Source organism: Castor canadensis, chromosome 7 (genome assembly GCF_047511655.1).
Source record: "Castor canadensis chromosome 7, mCasCan1.hap1v2, whole genome shotgun sequence".
Classification (NCBI taxonomy): Eukaryota; Metazoa; Chordata; class Mammalia; order Rodentia; family Castoridae; genus Castor; species Castor canadensis.
Window position 1 is genome coordinate 157,200,552 of NC_133392.1, and position 25,020 is coordinate 157,225,571.

Here is a 25,020-nt window from a genome sequence, read left to right on the forward strand (position 1 = left end):
TGTACTGACACTGTTATATGCTGATAAAGGAAACAATGTCCTTTCTTTTGAAGGAGCATGGCGGCCTTTGCAGGGATGTGTGATGGAGGCTCCACAGAGGATGGCTGTGTTGCAGCATCTCGGGATGACACCACTCTTAATGCACTTAACACAGTAAGTCTTTTGCAGTCACCTGGGGCTAGCTGTAGGAAATATGTGATGAGCATGGAGCATGATGGGTCTACATTCTCAGGAGTGAGTACTGTGCTGTGTTGCTGAGGGAGAAAGATGAGTTTTGGTCTTGGCTATTGGGCTCTGTGATGGCAGACTAGTGACATGATAACCTCCAGGTTTATTTCCTAACCTGTATTTTTTTGGGGGGGGTAGGGTGGCAGGACTAGGGTCTGAACTCGGGGCTTTGAGCTTGTAAAGCAGGCAGTCTTCTTCTTGAGCCATGCCTCTATTTCCTCTATTTTATTTTGGAGATGGGGGTCTTAAGAATTATTTGCCTGGGCTGTCCTCAAACTGCGATCCTCCCAATCTCACCTTCCCAAGTAGCTAGGATTGTACATGTGGGCCACTTGTGTCTGGCTACACAAGCCATGCTTTTAAACATTTTCACTATGTTTAAAGTGTATTTGAAAGTGCATGGGATGGGGGAAGATAGAGAAGTTGGGCTTTTTTCGGATAAAGTTGTGTTTTATGTTTCCTTTGGGACCATTTAAATATTTCATGTTTGTAAACAAAATTGAGTTTTAAAAGCAACAATCAAAAGTAAACCTAAGTGAGCCTAACTATATTGAGTTGATTGTGTGGCATGCCACCAAAGTTACTCATTTTCTTTCATCCTGTAAGAAGTACATAGCTGCTCAAAAGTAACAATACTTGTACCACTATAGATAATAGGATTATTGAAACCAGTTACTACTACTATTTTTCGACACTTCATTTTTTGCCTTAGAATATGTCCTAAGAGCAGTATAAGGAAAAGTAATGTATTTTGAAGTTATATGAAATAACTCCTTTCTATGTGGTTACTAATGGGAAATCATCAAATCCAAAGAAGTAATGAATATTCATAGAATGAATTTCTGACATGATAGTCTACGTGGTTATGTATGCTTCCATAGGACATTGAACATGAGGCTGGGCAGTTCTTCCAATGGTTAACTAAATATAATTTAAGCACCCATTTTTTTCTTCTTGAGAGGTTACTGTGGTTGGAAGGGACTTTCAGTGTCATCTGTCCAGTCTCTAAATAGATAAGAATAGATGTATCCGGTGCCCGTGGCTCACGCCTAGCTGTAATGGTAGCTACTCAGGAGGCAGAGATCCGAAGGATTGCGGTTCAAAACCATCATGGGCAAACAGTTTGAGACCCTATCTCGAAAAACCGTTCACAAAAAAGGGCTGGTGGTGTGGCTCAAGGTGAAGTCCCTGAGTTCAAGAGAGAGACACACACACACACACACACACACACACACCCCCCCCCCCCCCCACACACACACCCACACACCCACCCACCCACCCACCACCACATATACAATACCCATACAATACTTAGAAGGGCCACATGCCTTGTGGAATGCCAATAAACAAAGAAGCTTCCAGCATAGGAAAGAAAATAATCTTTATTCCAAATTCAGAGCTCGGTTTACTACACAGTTTATATTACACAGCTTGTTGTTCAGGAACATGCAGATATCTGCATAATATGGTTGAATTTTATTCCTGGTCCAATTAGGACTAGGGTTTGGGGATTTTACATGATACTATAGCAGCCCTTGCGTATTAGAGGTTGAGTGATCTTGGGATACGCGGTTCTAAATGACAATGTTTTTCCACATTCCCAAAAATTACACTTGTGTACTTTCTCACTGATTTGATAATGACCTTTAATTGGGTCATGGTGGGAGGGGTTAGTACTGGGGTTTGAACTCAGGGCCTCCAACTTGCTAAAGCAGGCACTCCTTCAGCCATGCTCCCCCAACCCTTTTTTAATTTTAGTAATTGTTCAGGTAGGGTCTCATGTTTTTTGTCTGCGGCCTGCCTCAGACCAAAATTCTCCTACTGATAGTACCTGGTAGCTGGGATCACATGTGCTACCATGCCTGCCTTGTTGGTTGAGATGGAGTCTTGCTAATTTTTGGCTCAGGCTGCCCGCGAACAGTGATCCCTGAGTAGCTGGGATCCCAGATATGAGCCACTGTGCCTGTTTTTTTGTTGTTGTTTGTTTTTTATGAAAGAATCTTTATACTGAACATAAGCTAGAAAGGGTCTTTAAGAATATTTTACAAATGAGGAAACTGAGATTTAGTGATTGGCAATATGATACTGCAGACAGTGCCTGAATTAGGTGAGGTACAAATGTCTTTGAAAGTTATAGTCTTTTTATTTTGCAGTACTGGGGATTGAACTCGGGGCCTTGCACACACTAGGCCAGCACTTTACCGTTGAGCTACATCCCCTGCCCTAAAGAAAGTCTTTTTTTGTGGGGGCGGTTCTAAAGTTTGAACTCAAGGCCTACACCTTGAACCACTCCACCAGCCCTTTTTTGTGATGGGTTTTTTTAGAGGTAAGGTCTTGGGAACTGTTTGCCTTGACTGGCTTCAGACTGCAAACCTCCTGATCTCTGCCTCCTGAGTAGCTAAGATTATAGGTGTGAGCCACTGGAATGTAGCTCGAAGAAAATCTTTGATAGGAACTTTTTTTGAGACTTTTGCATTAAAAACTTTACAAAAAAATTTTACTTTCATGACTGCACTAATCAGTTGAGTTTTGAGTCATGAAGATTTTACTGTATTTAATAAAATGTCTCTTTTTGACACTTCATTCCTGTTCTTATTCCAGCCCTCTAAGGATTCTGTAGAAAATAATTCTATATGAAAACAATTTTGGCTATTTTTGTCAGTTGTCCTTTGTGTCCAAAGTTTCCTCAACATTGCCAGTGAATGGTTTGGGGGGTTTTTATTTATGAAACTGTTCTCCCATCACTTAATTCTTCCTGTCTTGGTTGGCCCAAGATGGATCTGCTCTCTTTCTTACCAATGTAGCACCAGTATAGACAGCCACTGCAGGGCTGTGCTCTGAGTGCTTTTATTTTGTGATCAGTTGACACACCTTAGTACTATTTTAGCTTTTGTGCTTCCTTATTGTACTGGCTTTCTAGAGTTTGGTGTAGATGTTTGATATACAATGAAGTGAATGAAAAATCTTGTGAAAAGTTAACGTTTATTTTGATTACCTTAGAATAGCAGAAGATTTGAGCTGTGTTGAGTAATAAGTTTAAAAAGATATATATTACCGTGAGAAGCCGTTACTGTTTTCTTAAAGCATAGCATAGGTTTAAAACAAGGTTGGCATTTGCCAACACACAGTAACTCTATGCATGGCTGGTCTCTATTTCCCACAGCGATGCAGCATTTTAAGTATATGAACTCTCCGGTATGGCCACTACTTCTTCGACATCTCTCCTATGTAGTCCGTGTTAGTTAGGCCCCTTTACACAGTTAGTCTATATGTTGTATCTCTGCTGTACAGTGTGCCGATGACCTGTCTTATCCTAGTGGGATTGAATCAGCGGTCTTTTTTTGGCCACCAATTTATAAAACAGACCTTTATATTCATGCTTAGAAACTATAGCAGAAATAAGACCCTCTGTTTGAGACCATAGTTTTCTAGAAAACCATGCTGACTTAATTTCTAATAAATGGATACTGGATTTCATAAACTTCTTTGGATGTTTCTTTCTTAGTAATTTATTATCATCTTTATGTTTACCTTTTCTCACCAAACACTAAATATGTATACTTTATATAAGTAAAATTTATAATCATGCAGCAAAGACTTCACCTTTTCCTGAACAGCTTTAGTCCCTGAAAGATGGATGGCTGTTAGACATTTGGATTAAGCTTTTTACATATTCAAGAGTGTGTATATTTGTTTGCTTATTTATTTATGCATACCCACATCTCCTTCAACAATGGATTCAAGGCTTCCTGTAACTTAATGGCTTTTTCATCTCCAATCTATAAATACCATAATTTGTTAACCATGTGTATTATCATCTTTGTTTTCTGAGTCCTACCCTGATATCTGGTACGTGGTAGAGAGGTAGTAAATGTTTGTTGAACCGTTGAAAAGATAAATTAAGCCCAAGTCCATATTCAGAACTTGATGTTATAAAGTTAGCATTGCAGAATATGCAGATAAGCCTGTGTATTTCTGGATCATATAAGGATCACTTTCATCTTTCTCTCTTTTTTTATTCTAAAATAAATCAGCCCATAGAATTTCTGTAAGAGATTTTCCATTTGTTCATCTTAGATGGACTTCACTCAAGCCTCCAGAGCTGGATCATCATTGCAGTGCTTGTGCCTTAAATGAACATGGAGGTATTTCTTACCTAACAAATGAAGCATTGCTAGGAGGCTCTTTGGCAAGTTTGCAAAAAGTCTGTGATCAAGATCCTTCTGAGTTTTATTTCAAGACCATACAAATTTAGATTCTCTCTCTCTCTCCTTTAGCTATTTCTCCATTAGATGAGTTGACATTAAATGGTTAATGTTTGCTGACTTAGGTTAAGGTAGGACATTGAGTTTTTTTCCCAGCATTTTTGATTTGTAGTTGAAAAGAATAATGGGAAACGTTGATATGCTAGATGATTTCTTATTATGGTAATGCAGTGAGTTCCAGAACAACAGCTCATTTAAGTCAATCTTGACAAGCCGTTTGCTAGTGTTTTGTTTATCAGTCTTTTGCGTGTTGTATTGATAATTATTACATTAGATTACATGGAGAAAGAAACTATGCAATTGAGGTTTTCTGATATGACCAAGACCTTTTCAACTGATTACCAGCAAAGTAATATATAATTTTCAGCTTTTATTTATTGTGCTTTCACCAGTTAGAAACAGTTGAGCTTTGGTTTTGAAATTTTAAGTGTTTAGAAATTTACCATTGTACTTTCCTTTGGGCCAAATCTCACTTCTATTCTTTTTTGTGTGTGGTACTAGAGTTTGAACTAAGGGCTGACACCTTGAGCCACTCCACTAGCCCTATTTTTGTGATGGGTAGTTTTGAGATGGGGTCTCATACTGTTTGCCTGGAGTGGCTTCAAACTTCGATCCTCCTGATCTCTGACTCCTGAGTAGCTAGGATTACAGGTGTGAGCCACTGATTCCCAGCAATCACTTCTATTCTCAAGTTCCAGATAATAACTTACCTTTTTTTTTTTTTTTTTTTTTTTTGTGTGTGATACTGGGATTTGCATCAGCTTTGAGCTTGCTCAGCAGATGCTCTACCACTTGAGGCACGCCTCTGGCTCCCAGATAATAACGTTTAAATACAGATTACATGATTTTTTCTTTCTCTTGATCTTATTTAGGTGAAAAATGGCTTAAAAATTTAATTCTTTAATGTTCTCTGTTTTTTTGGTGTAATCTGTACCTAAACTTAAAGTCGAACTTCATACTCCATTCTTCTCTGTGGAGAGGGTAGAGAGTATTATCTATTTTCCTTGGTGTGAAAGGAGAGATAAAAGGCCACTTATATTAAAATCTCTGTTAATGGCACCTTCTTTTATTTTCAGTAATGATACCACAAGATCCTTGCCATAGGTTTTGCGTTTATCTAGCTCCTGTACAACTCTTCACTCTTAGGCCCAGCTTTGCTCCCCTTAGGAGCCACTGTCAAGTTTCTTTAGCCATTTCTTTTTTATATGACAGAGATATAATTTAAATTCACGTATTTAAAGTTGCGATTTCAGGCTGGGGGTGTGGCTCAAGTGACAGAGCACCTGGGTGGCAAACACAAGGCCCTGCCAAGTTCAGACCTCAGTACTGTGGCCCCTAAACCCCAAGAAAACCGCAACAACAACAAAAAAAAGCAAAGTGCGGTTTTCTTTTTAAAAATTACTTGTATTTTGGTGACGCTAAGGTTTGAACTCAGGGCCTCACGCTTGGTAGGCAGGCATTCTTACTGCTTCCACCAGTTTTTATAATGGGTTTTTTTTAATAGGATCTTGGGAACTATTTCCCTAGACTGGTTTCAAACCTCAGTTATCCAGATCTCTGCCTCCTGTGTTGCTAGGATTACAGGCGTGAGCCACTAGCATCTGGCTGTAAGTGAGATTTTATGGCTTTGAGTTGTGTTCAAGATTTGAGCAATCATTACCACAATTTTAGAACCTTTTGGTTACCCCCAAAAAGAAACCCTGAACCTGTATAGCTCAGTGGTAGAGTTCTTGCCTAGTATGCACAGGCTCTGGATTCAATCCCCAGCACTGGTATCCCAGTCCTTCCTACCCTTCTCCACCCCGCCCCCCACCCCCCAAAAATCATTATGTATCCAAGCATACCAGCCTGTAGTCCCAGTACTCAGGAGGCTGAGACAGGAAGATCATGGGATCCAGGGTCTCTTGTGCTGCATGAGTCCAAGGCCTGCCTGGGCTACATAGCAAGACCGTCAGGGAAAAAATAAATCATGAAGTAAGGAAATAATTCTAGATTATCCGGGTGGGTCCTAAACCCAATGCCTTCTACTCACAGAAGAGAAGCAGTGGAGAAACAGACTAGAGAAGACACAGGCACACTGAAGACAATGCACAGTGAGAATGAGCAGAGAGAAAAGAGCTACCAGTCACAGAGTGCCACCAGGAGCAGGCAGAGGCAAGGAAGAATTTCTGTCCAAGGAGCATGACTCTGCTGATCTCTCACTTTCTGGTGGTCCTAGGATTTGGACTCCTAGCTTTGTACTTGCCAGGCAGAAGCTCTCCCGCTTGAGCCATACCTCCAGCCCTGACCTCTTACTTTCATATTCAAGGCTTCCACAACTATGAGAAGATTAATTTCTGTTGTTTTCAGCCATCAAGCTTGTGGTTATTTGTTACAGCAGCCACAAGAAACCAACCTTCACAATTTGGGAGCATAAAATTTATTTAGGAGAACTATTTTAAAAAGCATTCCTAAGTATACTTCAAGCTAGTATGAGAACTGTATACAAGGACAAATGTTATAAGTGTTATCATTTGATAGTACATCTTAGACCTTGCATTAATAAATGAGCTCCTGTGAGACTAGGCCTGATTTGTTCTAACAGTGAGGGGTTTACTTAGGTTATTGCACTGTCATTTAGTGCCTTTCCACAAGGACTTTACAACCAGCAGGACTTGTGTTTATTACTGAAAATATAAATGAGTATATGAACAGTTTCTCTCAAAGTCTTTTCTTAAGTGTAAAAAAGATAAGGTCTCTTAACACTGATTTGCTAAATATTCGCTACAGTATTAATGCTTATTACCAGCTCAAAGATGTTAAAATTCTGAGACATGCCATGGCTTACCCCTGTAATTCTAGCTATTTGGAAAGCTGAGATTGGGAGGATCATGGCTCGAAGCCAGCCAGGGCAAATAGTCCACAAGAAGACCCCACAAGATCTCCAAAATAAGCAAAGTGGACTGTGAAGTTCAAACACTAGAGCACCTGCTTCAAAATCGGGTTTTTTTTTTTTTTGCTTTAGGGAATAAATCCTGGTAACTTGGGATAAAGGAAACTTTCCAGGCTTTCTTGTTTCTGGTGCCTATAATATTTCTTTTTTTTTTATTCATTTATTCACATTGCTTCAAAATATTGAAGCCCTGAATTCAAAACCCAATCATCTATCTTCCCACCAAAATTCTGATTGACATTAAGTGGGTGATTCTCAAAACACCACATAAAAGGGAACAGGGGGATAAGAAAGAGTAATAGAGGGGGTAAGTTTGATCAAAGTACATTATATGCCTATAGAGAAATATCACAGTGAAACCCCTTTGTACAATTAATGTACACTATAAAAAAGTGACAAAACTGCTACATAAATCTCAAAACATTTTACTACTCTTTAGCAAGAAAAAATCATTTGAGAAAAAAGCTTGTTAAATTAATAAATAAGTTTTCTAATTTGTTATATGAAAACAAAAAGGTAAATCACATTCCTCAATCTGCTGAGAGCCTAGAAGAGAGGACAGAGAGACAGGAACATGCATTGAGCGTGAAGAATTTCTAAGTGGCTAAAGAGTAAATCCTCCAACTTGGACATTCATCAGACATTTCAAGTGGACTGTTGAAGCTGGAGGCATGGCTCAAGGAGTAGAGTACCTGCCTAGCAAGTGCAGACCCTGAGTTCAAACCCCAATGCTGCCCCCCCCCCAAAAAAAAAAAGATTTAGGAGTGAGACCTCATTCTATCTCCTGATAATTTATCTGATCTCAAGAGGACTTCTGTAAGAAACTGACCTCAATTCTGTTTGTCCCCTAGTTTAAATTATTGTGTATATAAATGTAAGATAGGCATGCTTATTAATTTATAGATGATACCACATTTTCTTCCTAGAATTATTATGAAGATTAAATTGACTTAGCTCACTCATAAAACGCACTTTGCCTACCAGCTGGGCGCTCATGGCTCTCGCCTATAATCCTAGCTACTCAGGAGGCAGAGGTTTGAGGTTCTAAGCCAGCCCAAGCACATAGTTCGTCAACCCTATCTCATAAAAACCCTTCACAAAAAAGGCTCAGTGGTAGAGCGCCTGCGTAGCAAATGTGAGGCCCCTGAGTGCAAACCACAGTCCCACCAAAAAAAAAAAAAAAACTTTTGCCTACTACATCAGTACTCATTTATTAAGTCAGTAAGTTGTCATTAATGATATCAGTAGCTGACCAATACTTAATACCTAATAAAGCGAAAATAATTGTGATAAACTTAAGATCCTATACGTGGCTCAAAAATCAAGTGGAAAAGCTCCTGGGTGAGAAAGACGTGGATTAGCAAAGGCAAATATACATAGAAGAAATAAACTAAATAAAGAGTAAAACATAAGACAAAAAATCATGTGACAAGCACACGTTCATGTGAACTAAGGCTACACTTGGAAGATGAGCTTTTGGGAAGAGGGAGTATCTCCTTGATCAGACCTATGGAATGTTGTTTTAGTGAAGGTGCTGCATTTAAGGAGACACAGACAAGGCAGATCAGGAGGAGAAATGAAAGGATTACATATAGAAATGGCTTGGGATGGCAGAGTGCCTCAAGCAATAGAATGCCTGCCTAGCAAACGCAACACCCTGAGTTCAAACCCTAGTACCCCCTAAGTAAATAAACAAACAAATAAAGACTAATGCTACAACATGGACGAACCTTGAAAACACTTTCCTTAGTTAAAGAACCAGTCACAAAAGGTACATGTTATACAATCTCATTTACATGAAATGTCCAAAGTAGGCAAATCTATGGGGGCAGAAACTAGATTGGTGATTACTAGGGGCTGAAGGAGAAAGGGAAACAGACTGTGCACTCAATGACTGACCTACACCTCCAGCTTTCTTAATTCTTAAGCATATCTGCAAAGACCCTTCTCCTAATTAGGGTCTTTTAATCAAGTTCACAGGTTCCAGGGATTTGTTCTGGAGGTCATTTTTTGGCCTACTGCAGTAAAACTTCCTACTATGTAATGCATTACTTAGAAATTATAGTATAGTTTGAATATTCCTTACCAAAAATGTTTGGGGCCAGAAGTGTTTCAGATTTGGGACTTTTTTGCATCTTGGAATATTTGCATAGTCTGTACTAGTTGAACATCCCTAATCCAAAATCTGGGCTGGCAGCAGGGTCAAATGGTAGTAAGAGTAGGATTGCCTAGCAAGCACAAAGCCCTGAGTTCAAATCCCAGTACCATCAAAAATCTAAAATCCAGAATTCACCAAAATCCAAAACTTTTGAGCATCATGTCATGTCCACGCTCAAAATGTTTTGGATTTCAAAGCATTTTTGGATTTTTAGATTAGGAAATCCATCCTGTACGTACTTTGACTTTTTAAAATATTTATATAATCCTCTTGAAATTTACTTAGATATTGAGGGTATAAAAATATTTCTAGTAGTGACTGTGATGTTTCTGTAACATATGAGGACATTTGATTTATAAAATACCTTAAGGAATATTCGGCTCTTTCTATGCAAATAATGTTTATTTAGATAAAAATTGTTGCGTATAACTCCCATACTAATTGATTTGTTCTGATCTTCCATATTGCCCAGTATTTCTTCCTCAGCTTCTGTCCCAGTCCTCAGAACTCTAGGGCCAGCCCACCCCAGTTCAAACCTGGGCCTGATAGAATTAGGGAGGACACAATTCTTCGTTGGCCCTTGTGGACAAGATCTTTTATTTATTTATTTATTTATTTAATTCATATGTGCATACAAGGCTTGGGTCATTTCTCCCCCCTGCCCCCACCCCCTCCCTTACCACCCACTCCTCCCCCTTCTTCTCCACCCCACCCCCTCAATACCCAGCAGAAACTATTTTGCCCTTATCTCTAATTTTGTTGAAGAGAGAGTATAAGCAATAATAGGAAGGAACAAGGGTTTTTGCTGGTTGAGATAAGGATAGCTGTACAGGGAGTTGACTCACATTAATTTCCTGTGCGTGTGTGTTACCTTCTAGGTTAATTCTTTTTGATCTCACCTTTTCTCTAGTTCTGGTCCCCTTTTCCTATTGGCCTCAGTTGATTTTAAGGTATCTGCTTTGTGGACAAGATCTTGTTTGTTTGTTGACTCTATCTTTGAATTGGCCTGGTGAATCTACCCTTCACACTACCCTTTTCAAGTTTCTGGTGTCTGTTCCAGGTTCCTGTCCAATAGTGCTTCCCTGAGCCCAGAGCCTCTAGGACTCTCACCTATGGGGTCCTGGATAGCCCTTCTTCTCCAGAAGTCTCCATCTTGTTTCTCCCTCTTGGCCACTTACTAGAGTTCTTCCATTCCTGACTATCCTCTTGCTGACTCTACCCCTGCTGCCCTGCCTGTTGGTTGTTCCACCATCTCTATGTACGATATTTCTTGGGCTGTGTATTTCAACTGTCCAAACATTTTAGAAAGATTTTTTTTTTCTCCCTCCTTCTCCCTGCCTTCTTTCTCTGTTTCAGAAATGAGGTGTACATTTTCATACTTTGTCATTCCAGGTCTATCTTTACTTGATGGGTCTTGAGTGATCCTTACACAAAATCACATGTGATTGTTGGAATTTGAGATCTTTGGTTTGCATAATAGTTTGCCAGATTTTTTTGCCTTCTATCAGGTTGACTTCTGCTGCTCTTCTGGTCTTAAATTATACAGTCTTTCTGGTTTGTTCTTTTGAGACTTGTTGTTTAACAGGGAAAACAGAATTGTGAGGTATCTAAATTTCTAAGGTTTAGATTTAAGGATGTCCTGGCTCTCCATGGCCATTGCTTGGGGACATTACTTTGATAATGAACAGTGTCTTCAGCTTGTTCTTAGCTGAAACTTACACATAAAAAGAGTAGTTGCTCAGAAATGTAACCAGCTCTGGACCCCTACAATGGTTCAGTGTATGTTTCTTTGTTCCATAATTATATTATTGTAACCAAAAGACAAGTATAATTTCATTTGCACAACCTTAAACTCACATGTCAGAACTCAGGGATTCATGCTTGTAATAATACAGGCTCTCTACTGCTTGTCCCACACCTTCAGTCCATTTTGCTGAGTTATTTTAGAGATGAGGTGTCGTAAACTATTTGCCTGGGCTGGTCTTGAACCGTGATCCTCCTGATCTTAGCTCCCAGGTAGCCAGGATTATAGGCATGAACCACTGATGCCCAGATTAATTTAGCATTTTTGAGTAGTTCCACTTGTGCCTACATGAGATGGATGTGGTATGACTGTAGTTTTACTGTTACCCTGTAGCCTTCTGCCCAGTTTCATGGTTCATATTTTGTTTGTTTTCAAGGCTGTGAGGATGCTAGGAGTAAGTAAACATGTGTCTTAATCCTCACTTATGACCAGAGGTAGGTATTTCTCAGCTGACAAAATAATTATCGTTCAGAAAAGCACTGTAAACTATCTAGATTCATAAACCTACCAGTAGCATTTCTCTCTGTGGCTAGAATTACATTTAGCCTGTGTTATAACCCAAGTTACAAATCTTAGCAGATTTAATTGCTGACTTCTGAAGAGCCGCCTTCTCCTTAGGAGCAATTGGCTAGCAGCCTGGGCCCTCACCACATCTGCTTCCTTTGTGTTCTGTTGCTGAATTCATACAAAAAGCAGGAGGAAAGATTTTGTTCCTAGGAAGTGAAGAAATATATATATATATATGGAAACTATATAATGATTAATTTCATATGAAGACCTGTGAAAACCTCTAACTTTCATAGACTTGTGAGTTAAGATAACTTGAATTTCTATGGTCTAAGTGAAACAAGTAACTTCTGTAGTTGTTTTAAGTGTTTCGGCTACGGAATTTGGCCTAGGTTAGTGGCTGTACTTTTTTTTTTTAACTTAATGTATTACTATTACTATCATTTATTGACTCATTACTTTAGAATATCCTGTAATAATTTGTCTTTTAAAAAAATCTATAAAGCAATGGAATGTTAAAAACTAGTGCATTCTAAACATTTATTTCTTTGGCTCCTTCTGTTATGGCTAAAGAAATATTTTGCCCACCACAGCTTCTGAACCCTTCCCCCTGAAGTTCCTGGTTTCCTTGGATTCAGTAGTTTCTCTAGGAGCCAGGTGTGGTAATGCATGGCTGTAATCTCAGTACTTGGGAGGCTTGGTCAGAAGGATCACAAGTTCAAGATCAGCTAGGCTACATAATGAGATCCTGTTTCAAAAAAAAAAGTTCCTCTAGGTTTCCAACAAATTATGAAGTTCCCTCTTGTTTCCCATCTCAGTCCCCTCTTTCATTCTGTGTTACAAAGTAAAATCCATGTCTCCTGTGCGCTGCAGCTGGTTCTCTTTCTTTAGCCTTCAGGAAATCAAACTGTTCTAATTTAATAGTTAAATGCACTTGGCTAAAATGAAATCTCTCTTCTAGTCTTAAGTAAAAGTATCCTGAGCTCTTGGGCCTTGCCTTCTCTCCATGTTCAGTCTCTTCCGTCTTTAGTAGGCTGTCTTTGATTGAACACTTGCTAATGTGAGGGATTGTCTTAGACCTTCATGCTAAATAGTCCTCCAAAATAGGCTCTCTCTTTTCCCTTTCTGCAGCTAAGAAAACTAAGGCTTTAGCAAGACAGTTTGCCTGGTGTAACATAGTCAATGAAAGAGCTGCATTCTGAACCAAAGCCAGATCTAGGTCTTCCACTTTGCAGATCTCTCAGACCTGTGTCTCTGATACCAAGTTCTTGTTGGTGTGAAGACAGTGTCAGATAGAGCCTCAAAGTGGGCAGGTGCTCACACATGGCCAGGTCCTTCAGAATTTGATTTCTTCTGCATTTTCACAGTGGCTCATGTGGCCTCAGTTGAGGTGACAACATTTGATGTTTACTTTCTAATCACCTTGCTGGCTGAGGCTCCCCTTCCTGTGGATCCAGTGTACCTTTGGAAATCCCAGAGCCAGGAGATAGTGACCCACTAATTTCCAGATACAATATTATGTGGAAATGAAAAACCTGCCAATTCCATATCAGCCTAAGGAAATTCACTTGTACATGAGAAAAGGCCTGGACATATTACTGCCTATTTTCACTTGCTCTCAAATAGTGTGTTTGTTTGGTGGTTGCCATTCATTAAGCACAAAGAAAGATTAGTCATATTACACCAATGGTGGATTTTTAAAACCTACTCTGGAATCATCTTGGATTTTCTAGAAAGAATAAGTGGCAGCCCAATCAGGGCTCACTGGCACTTGAAATATTTTTGTGGTAACATTTCTTTCGTTATTGGTTTACATGTGTCTTTCCTCTTCTGAGCTGCTGTTTCTCTTTACCCACTCTCAGCTCCAAGATCCAAGTTAAGAAAAGAAGTATGCTTGCTGTGTCACTGCAGATGAAAAGTTCCTATGACCATCACTCTCACCAGATTGACTGTCTGCAGCTAGGACTGCCTCTTAGATTTTTTTCCTGGAACATGGGTTATGTGAGAATCCTTACACTTTTGCTTACTAGGGAAGTGGCCTTTTGCAGGACAGTGAGCCTCTCAGTTTTATTCCCTCATGGGAGTACTGTGGCCACAAAGAGTGGGGCCTGGAATGATGACATTCTAAGTAAGTACCTAACACAGTGGCTGGCACATTGTACCCTGCTTAGCAAATGGTGCTCCCCTCCCTCTGCCACCTGTCTTCTGTATGACTCCAGAGCTGGCAAAATTCTTGAACATTGTGATTTACAAAATGATAGAGGGAGGGAAGATTGGTTCAGTGACTATGTATTTCATTCTGAAAGCCAGACCGTTCTTTCCCTCATGCTCTATGCTTATCAGTTAAATTCTGTGTTGCCATTGTCTTTGAAATGTGCTCTCATAAGAATATTCAGACAAATTCAGGCTCTCCTATATCTGAACAGCATTATTTGCTGAGACAGTGAGCACTGTACAGTTTAATTCTAGCTTTTTAGGGAGTGCATGTATCATATTTTGTGCATAGTACTAGGTCACTGGTTTTGTAAGTATGAATGAAAATATAATGATATTTATTAACTAAGGTTAGAAGGATTTTTAAAAATTTATCTTTGACAGGTTTTGACAGGATGTTTCTCATTTATGTTAATAGTTGAAATAAGCCTTGTGCTGGTGACTCACACCTGTAATCCTAGCTACTCAGGAGGCAGCGATCAGGAGGATCACAGTTTGAAGCCAGCCAGGACAAACAGTTCGAGAGACCGTATCTCAAAAATACCCAACACCAAAAAGGGCTGGCGAGTGACTCATGTCTAAGCCTGAGACCCTGAGTTCAAACCCCAGTACTGCTAACAAATAAATAGTTGAAATAATTAAAAGTACGTGGAGGAGAATTTTAAGATCTGTTCCAAATCCCACCAGTGTTCTTTTCTGCCTTATTTTGAACATTTCTTGCCATGTATAAATAGCATATTTTGCATAGTAGAAGGCTCTCAGATCTCAAATTATTCTTAATAGACTGGAATTATTTCATATTCAGCCTGAAAGCAATCTACCTCAGATAGGTTTTTTTTTTTTCCTACAGTATTATAATGGCTATAATTGCAAAAGAATGCTTTGGTATAGTAGAAACTGCCAGATACGCTGCCATTTAATCTAAAAAGGTCACAGGAAAAGGGACATTTAAATTAAGTTATAAATTACAATTGAAGAACAATATTTTGATGTGTAAGACCAAAGATGTCAGAGCAGGGAGATGTAATTCATGGGTTCATTATAGAACAGAGGGGCCTGACAGCTGAACCATGCCAAAAGGAAAATTTATTTGCAACATCACGCAGACAGAAAATGGCAGCTAAGATGAGAAGCTGGAGTCAAAACTTGAAATCTTGTAGTAATATGCAGAGTTTATGCTAATAAGACTGCCTGGGATCCAGAAATGTTTAATGACTGCTGTAATATAAATGAGGTGTTTGGACATGTGCACATTTTCGATCTTATTTAAATTAAGACCCTGTCCTTGCTCTATAAAATAACATACTTTACAACCAGATATTAAGGTTGATTCTCTCACCTCTCTATCCAACATCCAGATTTACTGAAATTTCAGAATTGTTTAGACAGGAGAGTTAAAGCTTGAAACAAGATTTTTATCCATGGCAGCTTTGAGGCAAGATATAATTTGATGTTTATGGCAATCCATGAGAAGTTCAATCATGAGTTAATTAAACTGTAGGCAGTCATTAAGTATTATTTATTCTTTTGAGAAGCTTGCCAGTAAAGCACTTACATATATTAAATTATAGGAAGTAATAAGCAAAGAATGATTTGTTAGGCAGAGTGAGAGTAGCAGATTTAACTTGGGCAATTATGCAGAAATGTGTTTTTCTTCTTGTGGCATGATCCTTCCTCACTGCTAATCAGGAAGAGGTCAGGGGTTGTAACGAGACAGTTGCAGATGTGCATGTCTACTAGCATCATTGGCTGAATTGAGCCTCTGATTATTTGAATAGTCTTAGCCATGTATGGTACCACCATAGAGTTTACAGCTATTTTAAATTGCAGAGTATCTTGACATGTTGTGTCTGATGTAACTCTTTCTACTTGTGTGATGTAGCTGGTTGTGGTATGCCCATTTGACATATGGAAACTTCCACTCAACTGGTTTGGGACAGAGCTGGTAACAAAAGTCCTTCTTCAAATTCCACGCCATTTTAACTAGACTGGAAGGCATTGTGGTCCTTTATAGATTTGTTTTGTTTTGTTTTTTAATAAAAGTAACAGTAAAGTTTATTAGGAGAGGAATATACTTTCAAACAGACTAAAAGCAAATTGTGTCTAGAGTGAGAACACCAGGGTCGGGGGAGAAAAGAGAGAGAACCATTTCCTGTTCCCCATGCAGGAAGTGGGAGCAAAGACTCCCGAGAGATTTGGTTTGTTTTGTTTGGGGTTTGAACTCAAGGGTTTGAGCTTTACTAGGTTGGTGCCCTACCACTTGAGCAACACTCCCAGCCCCTTGAGAGCTTTTTGCTCAACTGCGTAAATGTGTTCAGTTACATATGCAGTGTCTTTGGCACTGGCTGATTAAACCAAGTAGTCACTTTTGTTATAGTGGAACCAAACCAAGTGTTATTCAAAGCTGCTCCTGTTCTTAGCATCAGAATCTCCTACCAAGTCCATTCTGCTAATTCCTATGTGTCTGTCCCTGTACTCTGCTGTATCCTGACGGCCCACCCAGGAACTGGCATAAGATGTTGCTCATTAGCAATTTGGTGAGTGGATGGATAGCTTTTGGGGCCCAAATGTCCTTCTTGATCTCATGACTCCAAGAGTTCTGAGCAGAAGAAGACTGTAACCCTGTTGGGAAAGAGTTCATATGTGCTCTTTGCAAGGGATGAATCATAAACGAAGGAAAAGACATCTTGGTAGAACCTGTAGTGTGAGCCCAGCGGCCATAGGACAGATTGCTAGAAAATAGCAAAATGCAGTGGTAGCTCTGTGGTGGAGCCACTTGAAAGGTTAGTGGATTAGTGAAGAATCACTCTTTTGTTATCAAATTTCCCAGCTATAAACCCCAAGTCTTGAACCTGTGTTTGAGGGAAAACAGCTTTTACTTGTACAGAAGTACATGATGTGGAAAAGAGGAAGACAGATTTATAAGTGTTTCCTTGATTGTTGGAATTAAAATGTACACACACATATATAATGATGAATTTGAAAAGTGTTTTTTGTCATAAATATCCTGCTTTAGTGGTGGGTGGGGTTATGGGGATAGTGTAAGATCTAAGTGCTTCTCCTATCAGTTAGCTTTCAAAGATTAGAGGCTGATTGGGTCAAGATGCTATATTTTGGTCCCTGCTTTTGCAGCGATCTTTTTGCAGTAACTCCAAAATGTATAATTCTCTACACTCTACATTAAAAGTGCATTTAATCCCAGATCTTACCAGCCTGCTTCGGCTGCAAAATGGACAGAAAGCCTTAATTATCCTCCTTTTTAATTGCTTTTCCATGGCTACAAAGCAAAGCTGTAAGACATTTAAGGGCTCTTCCTCCTCCCCCCAATCCTTGCTGTAATTTCTTTCAATAGCCTTCTCTAGGGAAATGGTATAAATTTTTACTCACATTAAAGAACCTTCTACCTTAGCAATATTGTGAAACCTAACTATATAGATGGTATCTGAAATTTGAAACCCACATAATATTTTTCACAAAATGGTGTTATTTAAATCCTTCACAACTTGGTGCTATATTTGGGAAAAAAATTTTTTATTAGGCTATATTCATTTTAGCGGGGGGGGGGGATTTGTAGTGACAAGTCTAATTAGTCTTATATTGTACATTATTTACATTGCCACTCTTGTCTCTCCCTCTCAGCCCCCTAGGAGAGATTATTTTTAATGACACTTTACAGATATTTAATTAAGATATTTTGGTAAATTTTACCAACTCTGATTCATATGAGGAATACAGCTTAAGTGTCCAGTTTAGCTTGTCTTTGAACATAATTCTAGCCCTCATTTGAAAAAAGAAGATCTTCAAAATCATCAAGAAAAGAAGCCCTTTAACAAAAAATAAGATTAAGTTGCTTATGATGCATTGAGCAGAGAAGATGGACCCCACCTGTTGAATAGGACTGTAGAGTTTGTGACATTTAGATTGATGTGTCATCCTGGAACAGTGCTTTACATTTACTCGCAGAGCGTACGCCATTCTTGGCATACATTTCTCATGTCCTTTACCTTTGTTGTTCATAGCTGTGTCTATTCCAGCACGTAAAAGGGGGCATGGCACAGATGAGCATGAAGTGAGTCTGTGTTGTAGGAGTGCAGGATGTGTTACTCTCCTGTCATTTTCCCAGTGTTCTCTAGAGACAGTCTAACATGCTGTGAAGCTGCATAGGCCACAATACTTTGTGGAATATTAAAAATGTATCTTTACTAAAGTACAATTACAGTGGCCCCCTACCCCATTCTGTAGTTCTTCTTTCTTCTGTTTGAGTTCCCCATGGCTAACTGCAGACCAAAAGTACTAAGTGAAAAGTTCATAGGTTTTAAATAACTTCTATTACAATATGTTGTTATAATTGCTCTGTTTTATTAGTAGCTATTTTTAATTTCTTAGTGTGCCTTATTTGTAAGTGGAACTTTATCATTCATGTGGCTGTGTAGCAAAACACCTAGTATATGTAAGGCCTGGTGCTTTCCGCAGTTTCAGGCATCCCTTAAGGATCTTGGACTGGGTCTCCCATGAATAAGGGGCATTACTGTATTTCTTTAAAAATGTAAAGCTGTCTCTCAGACTTTGTGCAAACAAGATTCCTATCAAGTGGTAATTAGTGTTTGTTAAATTAAGAAGGTGTCCCTCTAGCAAGGTTCCATGTGACTTCTCAGAAGAGGGCTGTAGAACAGCCACTTGACCCAACTTTGTCCCAGCCTCCACCAAGCAGTGCTACAGATACTGTACTAGCTTCACTCATTCAAGAATATTTCCTCACTGTTTACTTTGTAAACGTATCTTTTCATCAGGGTAGACACACTCAAGTTTTTATTGGGCTTACATGATGGGAAGGATAGGAACAGGAATATTTTAAGAAGCCAGGCAGATAGTGGATCAAACAAAAGGAAGTAATTGCAAGCTAAGTAGAGAATTGAGTAGCCCGAGTAGAAGGAAGCTCAGGTTACCACATCAGTGTAACAGCTTCTTCAAGGGAGGGTATGATCTGCACTGCACTAAGGAAACTTGCATGCAGGGACTTATGTGTGAGGGTAGTATGTCTAGAAATTTAGCTGAGGTGCTGGTGCAGACATTAGTTATCCTCTCTGACAAGCTTCAGTCACCACAAGCTCAGCAAGTCATTCACATTTCTCCAGCTGTGTAGTTTAGCTCTTTGATTCTGCCTTATCCACTTAGCAGTTTACTTTTGGAGTGGGCCTTGTATTCTTAGGATTTCTTGGTATTAGGCACATAAGATTTAAAGTTTTTAATTTTTTCCTAAGTACTGTACCAGAGTTTTCATCAAATTTCATAAAGTAGAGTAAAATATAAGTGTTTTTTGTTTATAGCCTAAGAGTTTCTTTTTTTACATTTGAGGCGGCTATTCTTCAATGTAGAAATGATAAAAATTAAGATGGGCCTGCTTCTATTTTTTTTCTTTTTTAAATAAATAGCTAACATTTTCTAGCTTTATCCTTACAGTAACTTTTAGAGGTTGTTGTTATTGTGTCCATCTTTATTTTGGGGGGGTTGGTACTGGGGTTTGAACTCAGGGCCTTGTGCTTGCTAGGCAGGCTCTCTGCCACTTGAACCACTCCACAAGCTGTTATGCCCATCTTTAAAGAAAGTGAGGCACTAGAAAGATCAGTTCCTTGCTCAAATTCACATACCTTGTAGTTAGTAGAACTAGAATGTGGATCCAGACATTCTCACTCCACAGATCATGGTTTTTCCACATTCCTTATAATTATCCCATGCACTATAATCACCTCTTATAAAATGTTACTAATTTATGAGCTTTTTATTAGAAATTGATAACTTGATTTCAAATTATCACAAAAATACGTATTTTTTTAATTGAATGGGAATGTAATTTTTCCTTTTATTTGATTTAGGTCCATGTTATCTCATTAAAAAATCCTCAGTGTATTTTAGAACTTGACAAATATCTATTTGTTTAGATGTGGGGAAGAGTATGAGCATCTAACTTTATTTTAAATCTTTATACCTCTGAAAGAAGTATAATACTGGCATATTACAGGGTTTGAAAAACTATAGACAGTCAGCATAAGGCTGACTTCAGATGAACTTGAGATATTGATTTGTAATGATCCTGTCTAGGGACAACATTGAGGGTGTTTATTTGTTTATTCTTTAATGTATTAGTTTAGCAAGTGTTTCTGTTACAGACTGTGTTTCAGGCCACTGGGGCTGTAAGTTTCAGCGAAAACTACTTCTTGTGTTAGAGGAGTTGAGGTATAAGGGAAAGGCAGATTCACAGTGAGGATTTTCGAGGGTCAGCTACACTTTGGGGTTGTAGCGTGAACACGAACATGAGGATTTCTACCTGTTGCAAGTTGGGACTGAGCAAGTAGGACTGGATTGAAGCATAGAGGCCCTGTACAAGTGTCTTGGCAAATTAAGAGGGTCAGTGGTACCCAACACTGCTTGGGTTTGAAAATATGTGGACTTGATTAGCCTTGACAAGAGAGAAATCTGATCAGGTGTAGATAAACTAGTGTCTTCATTCAGAGCCACTAAATATTAGCATACTGTTATAGAATCATTTTCTTTAAAAGGTTTTATATTTTAGACTCTTTAAATGTTTTTTAGTGAATTGCTGCAGTTGAAAACCTTAGAAATACTAAGATGAAAGAACATAATCTAGTATGCCCTTGAGCTGCTTTGGGGAGAATGGGACAAGAATGGGAGTCCTGCTGGCTGGGTTTTGAGTCTTGGCTCTCCCCTCATGGTTCAGTGTGGTAAGCATCTTCTCTTGATCTTTCTGTGCCTCAGCTTCCTCATCTGTAAAATGGGATGACAATAGTTCCTATCCCATAAGATTGGGTTGAGGGTGTGGCTGAAGTGGTAGAGAGCCTTCCTAGCAAGTGTGGGGCCCTGAGTTCAAACCCCAGCACCAAAAAGAAAGAAAAAAAAATCCTGTAAGATTAAATAAAACAAGATTAGGGAAAGCAGTGCATACATGGAATGTGCTGAGCACTGTGCCAAGCCACGTGTTCACCAGATGTTTGCTTTGTTCTTAATTCTGTTCCTGTTATTGCCAAAATATTCTCTGCTTTACTTTTTGTTTTCCCTTTGCTTTTTAGCTTTCTGTTAATGTCATAAATGCCTGTGATAAATCATCTTAATAAGAAGGAAAGGTTTAATTTGGCCCATAGTTTCAGAGATTTCAGTCCATGGTTGCTTGGTCTTGGTGCGTGTGGTAAGGAGCACATCGTGGTGGGTAGTATGTAAAGAAGGAAGCTGCTTACCTCATGCTGGCTGAGGGCAAAAGAAAGAGAGTAAGAGACTTGTGTCTCACAGTCCCCTGTGAGGGTGCACTTCCAATGACCTAAGATTTTCCTCTAGGACCTCGCCCTTAATGTTTCTACCACCTCCCAATAGGACAACACCAGGGGGCCAAGCCTTCAACTTGGGGGACATTTTGATCAAAACTGTAACACTCTCTCAGAGCAGCAGGAAGTGGGGGCAATGGCTGCATGAGATAGAATTACCACACTGTCTAAATAGTTGAGTCTGTATCACCCTCTCTTGATTCTTCTACAAGGGAGAGTAAATGCAGGACTTGCCTTTTATTGATTTGCTTCCAGCTCTGCTGTTTGATGTGGTTAACTAACTGAGGTTATTATTGTTTTAGCTACATGAAAGCGGTTATGATGCTGGCAAAGCCTTGCAGCGCCTGGTAAAGAAGCCTGTGCCCAAGTTGATTGAAAAATGCTGGACCGAGGACGAAGTGGTAAGCCTGGACCCTTGTTTGCTTTGTGTTCTGGCCTTCTGGGCATCCCTTCTCTCAGTGTGTGACCTCCCTGCTCCTCAGGGAAAAGGGGCTCATTCAAAAGACAAGACTGTCAGTGGCACCATCAGTCAAAAGGGAAGAGCCTTTAAGTCTTATAGTCATATTGGAAGACTTGATTTTAGTCAGATTAGGTTCCAAAGATGGTGGGAAAGATTTTCCCAAATTTTATGGGGGAGAAGAGAAATTGACAATTACTCCTAAGAAAAGTTATATTGGGTTTGTTTTGCATGCAAGATAGCTTATGATGTCCTCGTATTTTAAAACCCAAGCATTTCAAAATCAGTTACATATAACCTAGAGTTGAATTTGTTTTGAGGACTTAGAGAGACTAGCCCAATGAAGGCCATTAATCAAAAGCAGGAAGCATAGACTTCATTAGATAAATAAAGTGGATTTGACATATTCATTTTTTTGCCGTGACCCATTAAGGAAGGTGGGATATAGTTGGAGAATGGTAGCTTATACCTGCAATCCCAGCAACTTGGGAGGTGGACGCAGGAGGATCACAGTTCAAGGCCAACCCTGGCAAAGTTATTGAGACCCTTTCTCAAAAACAAGCTGAATATGGAGGCACATGCCTGTGGTCCCAGCTACGCAGGAGGCAGATGTAAAAGGATCATTATTGGAGCCCAGCCCAGCATGACATCCTATCTGGAAAACTAAAAGCTAAAGGACTGGGAGACATGGCTCAAGTGGTCTTGGGTTCAGTCTCCAGTACCACTCCCCATTTGCCCTCCCCACCTCCCCCCTAAAAATGAGAGAAATGTGCCCTCAAAAATAGACTTGCAAACCATGATTCCCATCCAACAGACAGATCTCATGAAGCTACATCCCCATCTTGTGACTTTTAAAAGATACCGCTGTAAATAGTGTACAGATTTCTTGTGCTTTTACAAATAGTCTCAATATGAGCACGACTGCTTAAGATTTGCCTTTTAGCTCACATGAAGTTGAAACACAATTTATTGCAAGTTCCTTGCTTATATATAAAAACACACTAAAGAAAAGTGATTAAAAAAAAAAAGAAAAGTGATTAGAAATATTGCATGTGCTTTCTTGGTCCTGCTTGCTTTCATTCATGTAGCAATATTTATGGGAATGCCTGTTATGTGGCAAGTCCTGTGCTAGAAATTACGTTAAGAACATGAGGCCTGTCATTCAGTGCCCTCCCGACTCAGTGTGTGTCAAGTGGTGGGAAAGTGCAGAGAAAAAAATTAGGACAATGAGGATGGGGAAAAACTGGGTGCGAGTACTGTTTTATGGTATGTAAGGGGCTCAGGAAAGGCAAGACCTTCATGAAGTGAGGAAGGCAGCCTCTTAGATATTAAGAGGAGAATCCTGGACCCTAAGGTCTTATAAGAAAGCGTGCTTGGCATGTGCAGAAATAGGCAGGAATGTGGCTGTGGCACAGTGAGGAGGGTGTGGGGTTATCCCAGGAGTCAGACCAAGTGTGGCTTGAAGACCCATGAGGAGTTGTTGTGATTTGCTCTGCACGCAAGATGACCCAGACTGGAGACAAAGCAGCACGGTAGCAATGATGGTGGTGAGGAGCAGTGAGATTTAGGATGCACATGAAGACATCCCATGACATGCTGAGAGAATTTAATGTTCAGACTTTGGCCAGAGCAAAACCATTAAATTCAGTTGTTTTGAGAAGTCATATTGTTACTCTGTTTCACTATAAACCTATTTATGTGGTAAGGAGTTAAGAGATTTTTATTTATTTATTTTTTTGGTGGGACTAGGGTTTGAGTTTAGGGTTTCTAGCCTGCAAAGCAGGCGCTGTACTGTTTGAACCACACCTTCAGTCCATTTTGCTCTGGTGATTTTGGAGATGGGTCTTGCGAACTATTTTGCCTGACTGGCCTCGAATCATGATCCTCTTGATCTCAGCCTCTCAGGTAGCTAGGATTATAGAGAGTGAGCCACTGGTGTGTTCATAGATTTAATTGGTAAGATTCTTAATTCTCCAAAAAGCTTTGTGAAGATAACAAGGGGATGAAGAGAATGGGACAAGTGTGTAAGCTGCACTTTTCAAGATGCCTCTCACTTCTCCTTGGTCTCCTTGTGTTCACCTTTGTGCCACGATCACCAGCTGTTTATTCCTCACAGCTTTTACTTCTGAGTTATCCTCCTCCAACTTTGTAGACTTGTTAAGGATGACTTAATAATGGTGAGGATAATTTCTCTCCCTATGAGGGCTTGAAGAATATTGATGACACTTTGCTCAAGGTTATTGTTTTTAAAAATTCTTCACTCTATTAAGATCATTTTCAGTCCAGCATGTTAAAATGTGTAATAGTTAATATTTATGAATTAACAAGAAAAACTTTTACATGTATCCAGAGCAGACCTTAATAGTTTGACTTTTGGTAAAAGGTTTTCAAATTATTCTTCATCTTTGTCATCATCGTTGTTGTCAGCTTCGTCATTATGCAATCACTTTTTCCTAAATCTTTCAAATAACCACTAATTCTGGCGATATTAGATCTCAAAATTACATAGTAGGAAGCCTTCATCTCACACTTCCAGCAATTCCTCAGACAGTTTATGGGTGTGTAACTAGAATTTCTCATTGAAGTTGCTTTGGGGCTGAAAAATCTTACTGCATTGATGCCAAATTTGTGCCTGTTTCTGTCAAATTCTGTACCAGGTACTACAAATGAGTTCTGCTTTTGTAGCGTGACTGCAACAAACACCTTGGTAGCTAGACTGTGGCATATCTTGCAGTCTAACTGAATTAGATAGATTATTGAAGCATTTTGGAAGAAATACTAGGTAAATCCATGAAACTTTTCAAATACTATGGTTTGGACAAGGATGAAGCTAAAGTACATGGCTGGATTCTCCCTATGAGTTATATTGATGGTTAACCAGCTTCACACGCATTATTCTTCCTTTTCAGGAAGTCATCCAAATTGGCAGAAGTTGTGAAGAAAAAAAGAGGAAATATAAATCAGAATGTTTAAAAAATTCCTAGGTTATTAGGTTTTTAATTAAACAAGATGAACATATTTAAATACAACACAAAGGCCCCAGGCTGAACTGTACCTAATCGAAACAAATTAAGTCACCCTTCTATGCTTAGCTAGTTATTAATTCTGTTTATTTATGCAT

General features: G+C 39.2%; 1 protein-coding gene across 9 annotated transcripts in view; it reads left to right on the plus strand.

The window, feature by feature from the left end:
• The window catches only part of Rere (arginine-glutamic acid dipeptide repeats), a 379,832-nt gene that overhangs the window by 264,396 nt on the left and 90,416 nt on the right, over positions 1-25,020 (plus strand). For all 9 annotated transcript variants that reach the window (XM_074081432.1, XM_074081437.1, XM_074081435.1 and 6 more), the window contains 2 exons: positions 54-153; positions 21,745-21,843. In XM_074081432.1, coding sequence (XP_073937533.1) covers positions 54-153; positions 21,745-21,843 — 199 coding nt within the window. The remainder of the gene's footprint in view (positions 1-53; positions 154-21,744; positions 21,844-25,020) is intronic.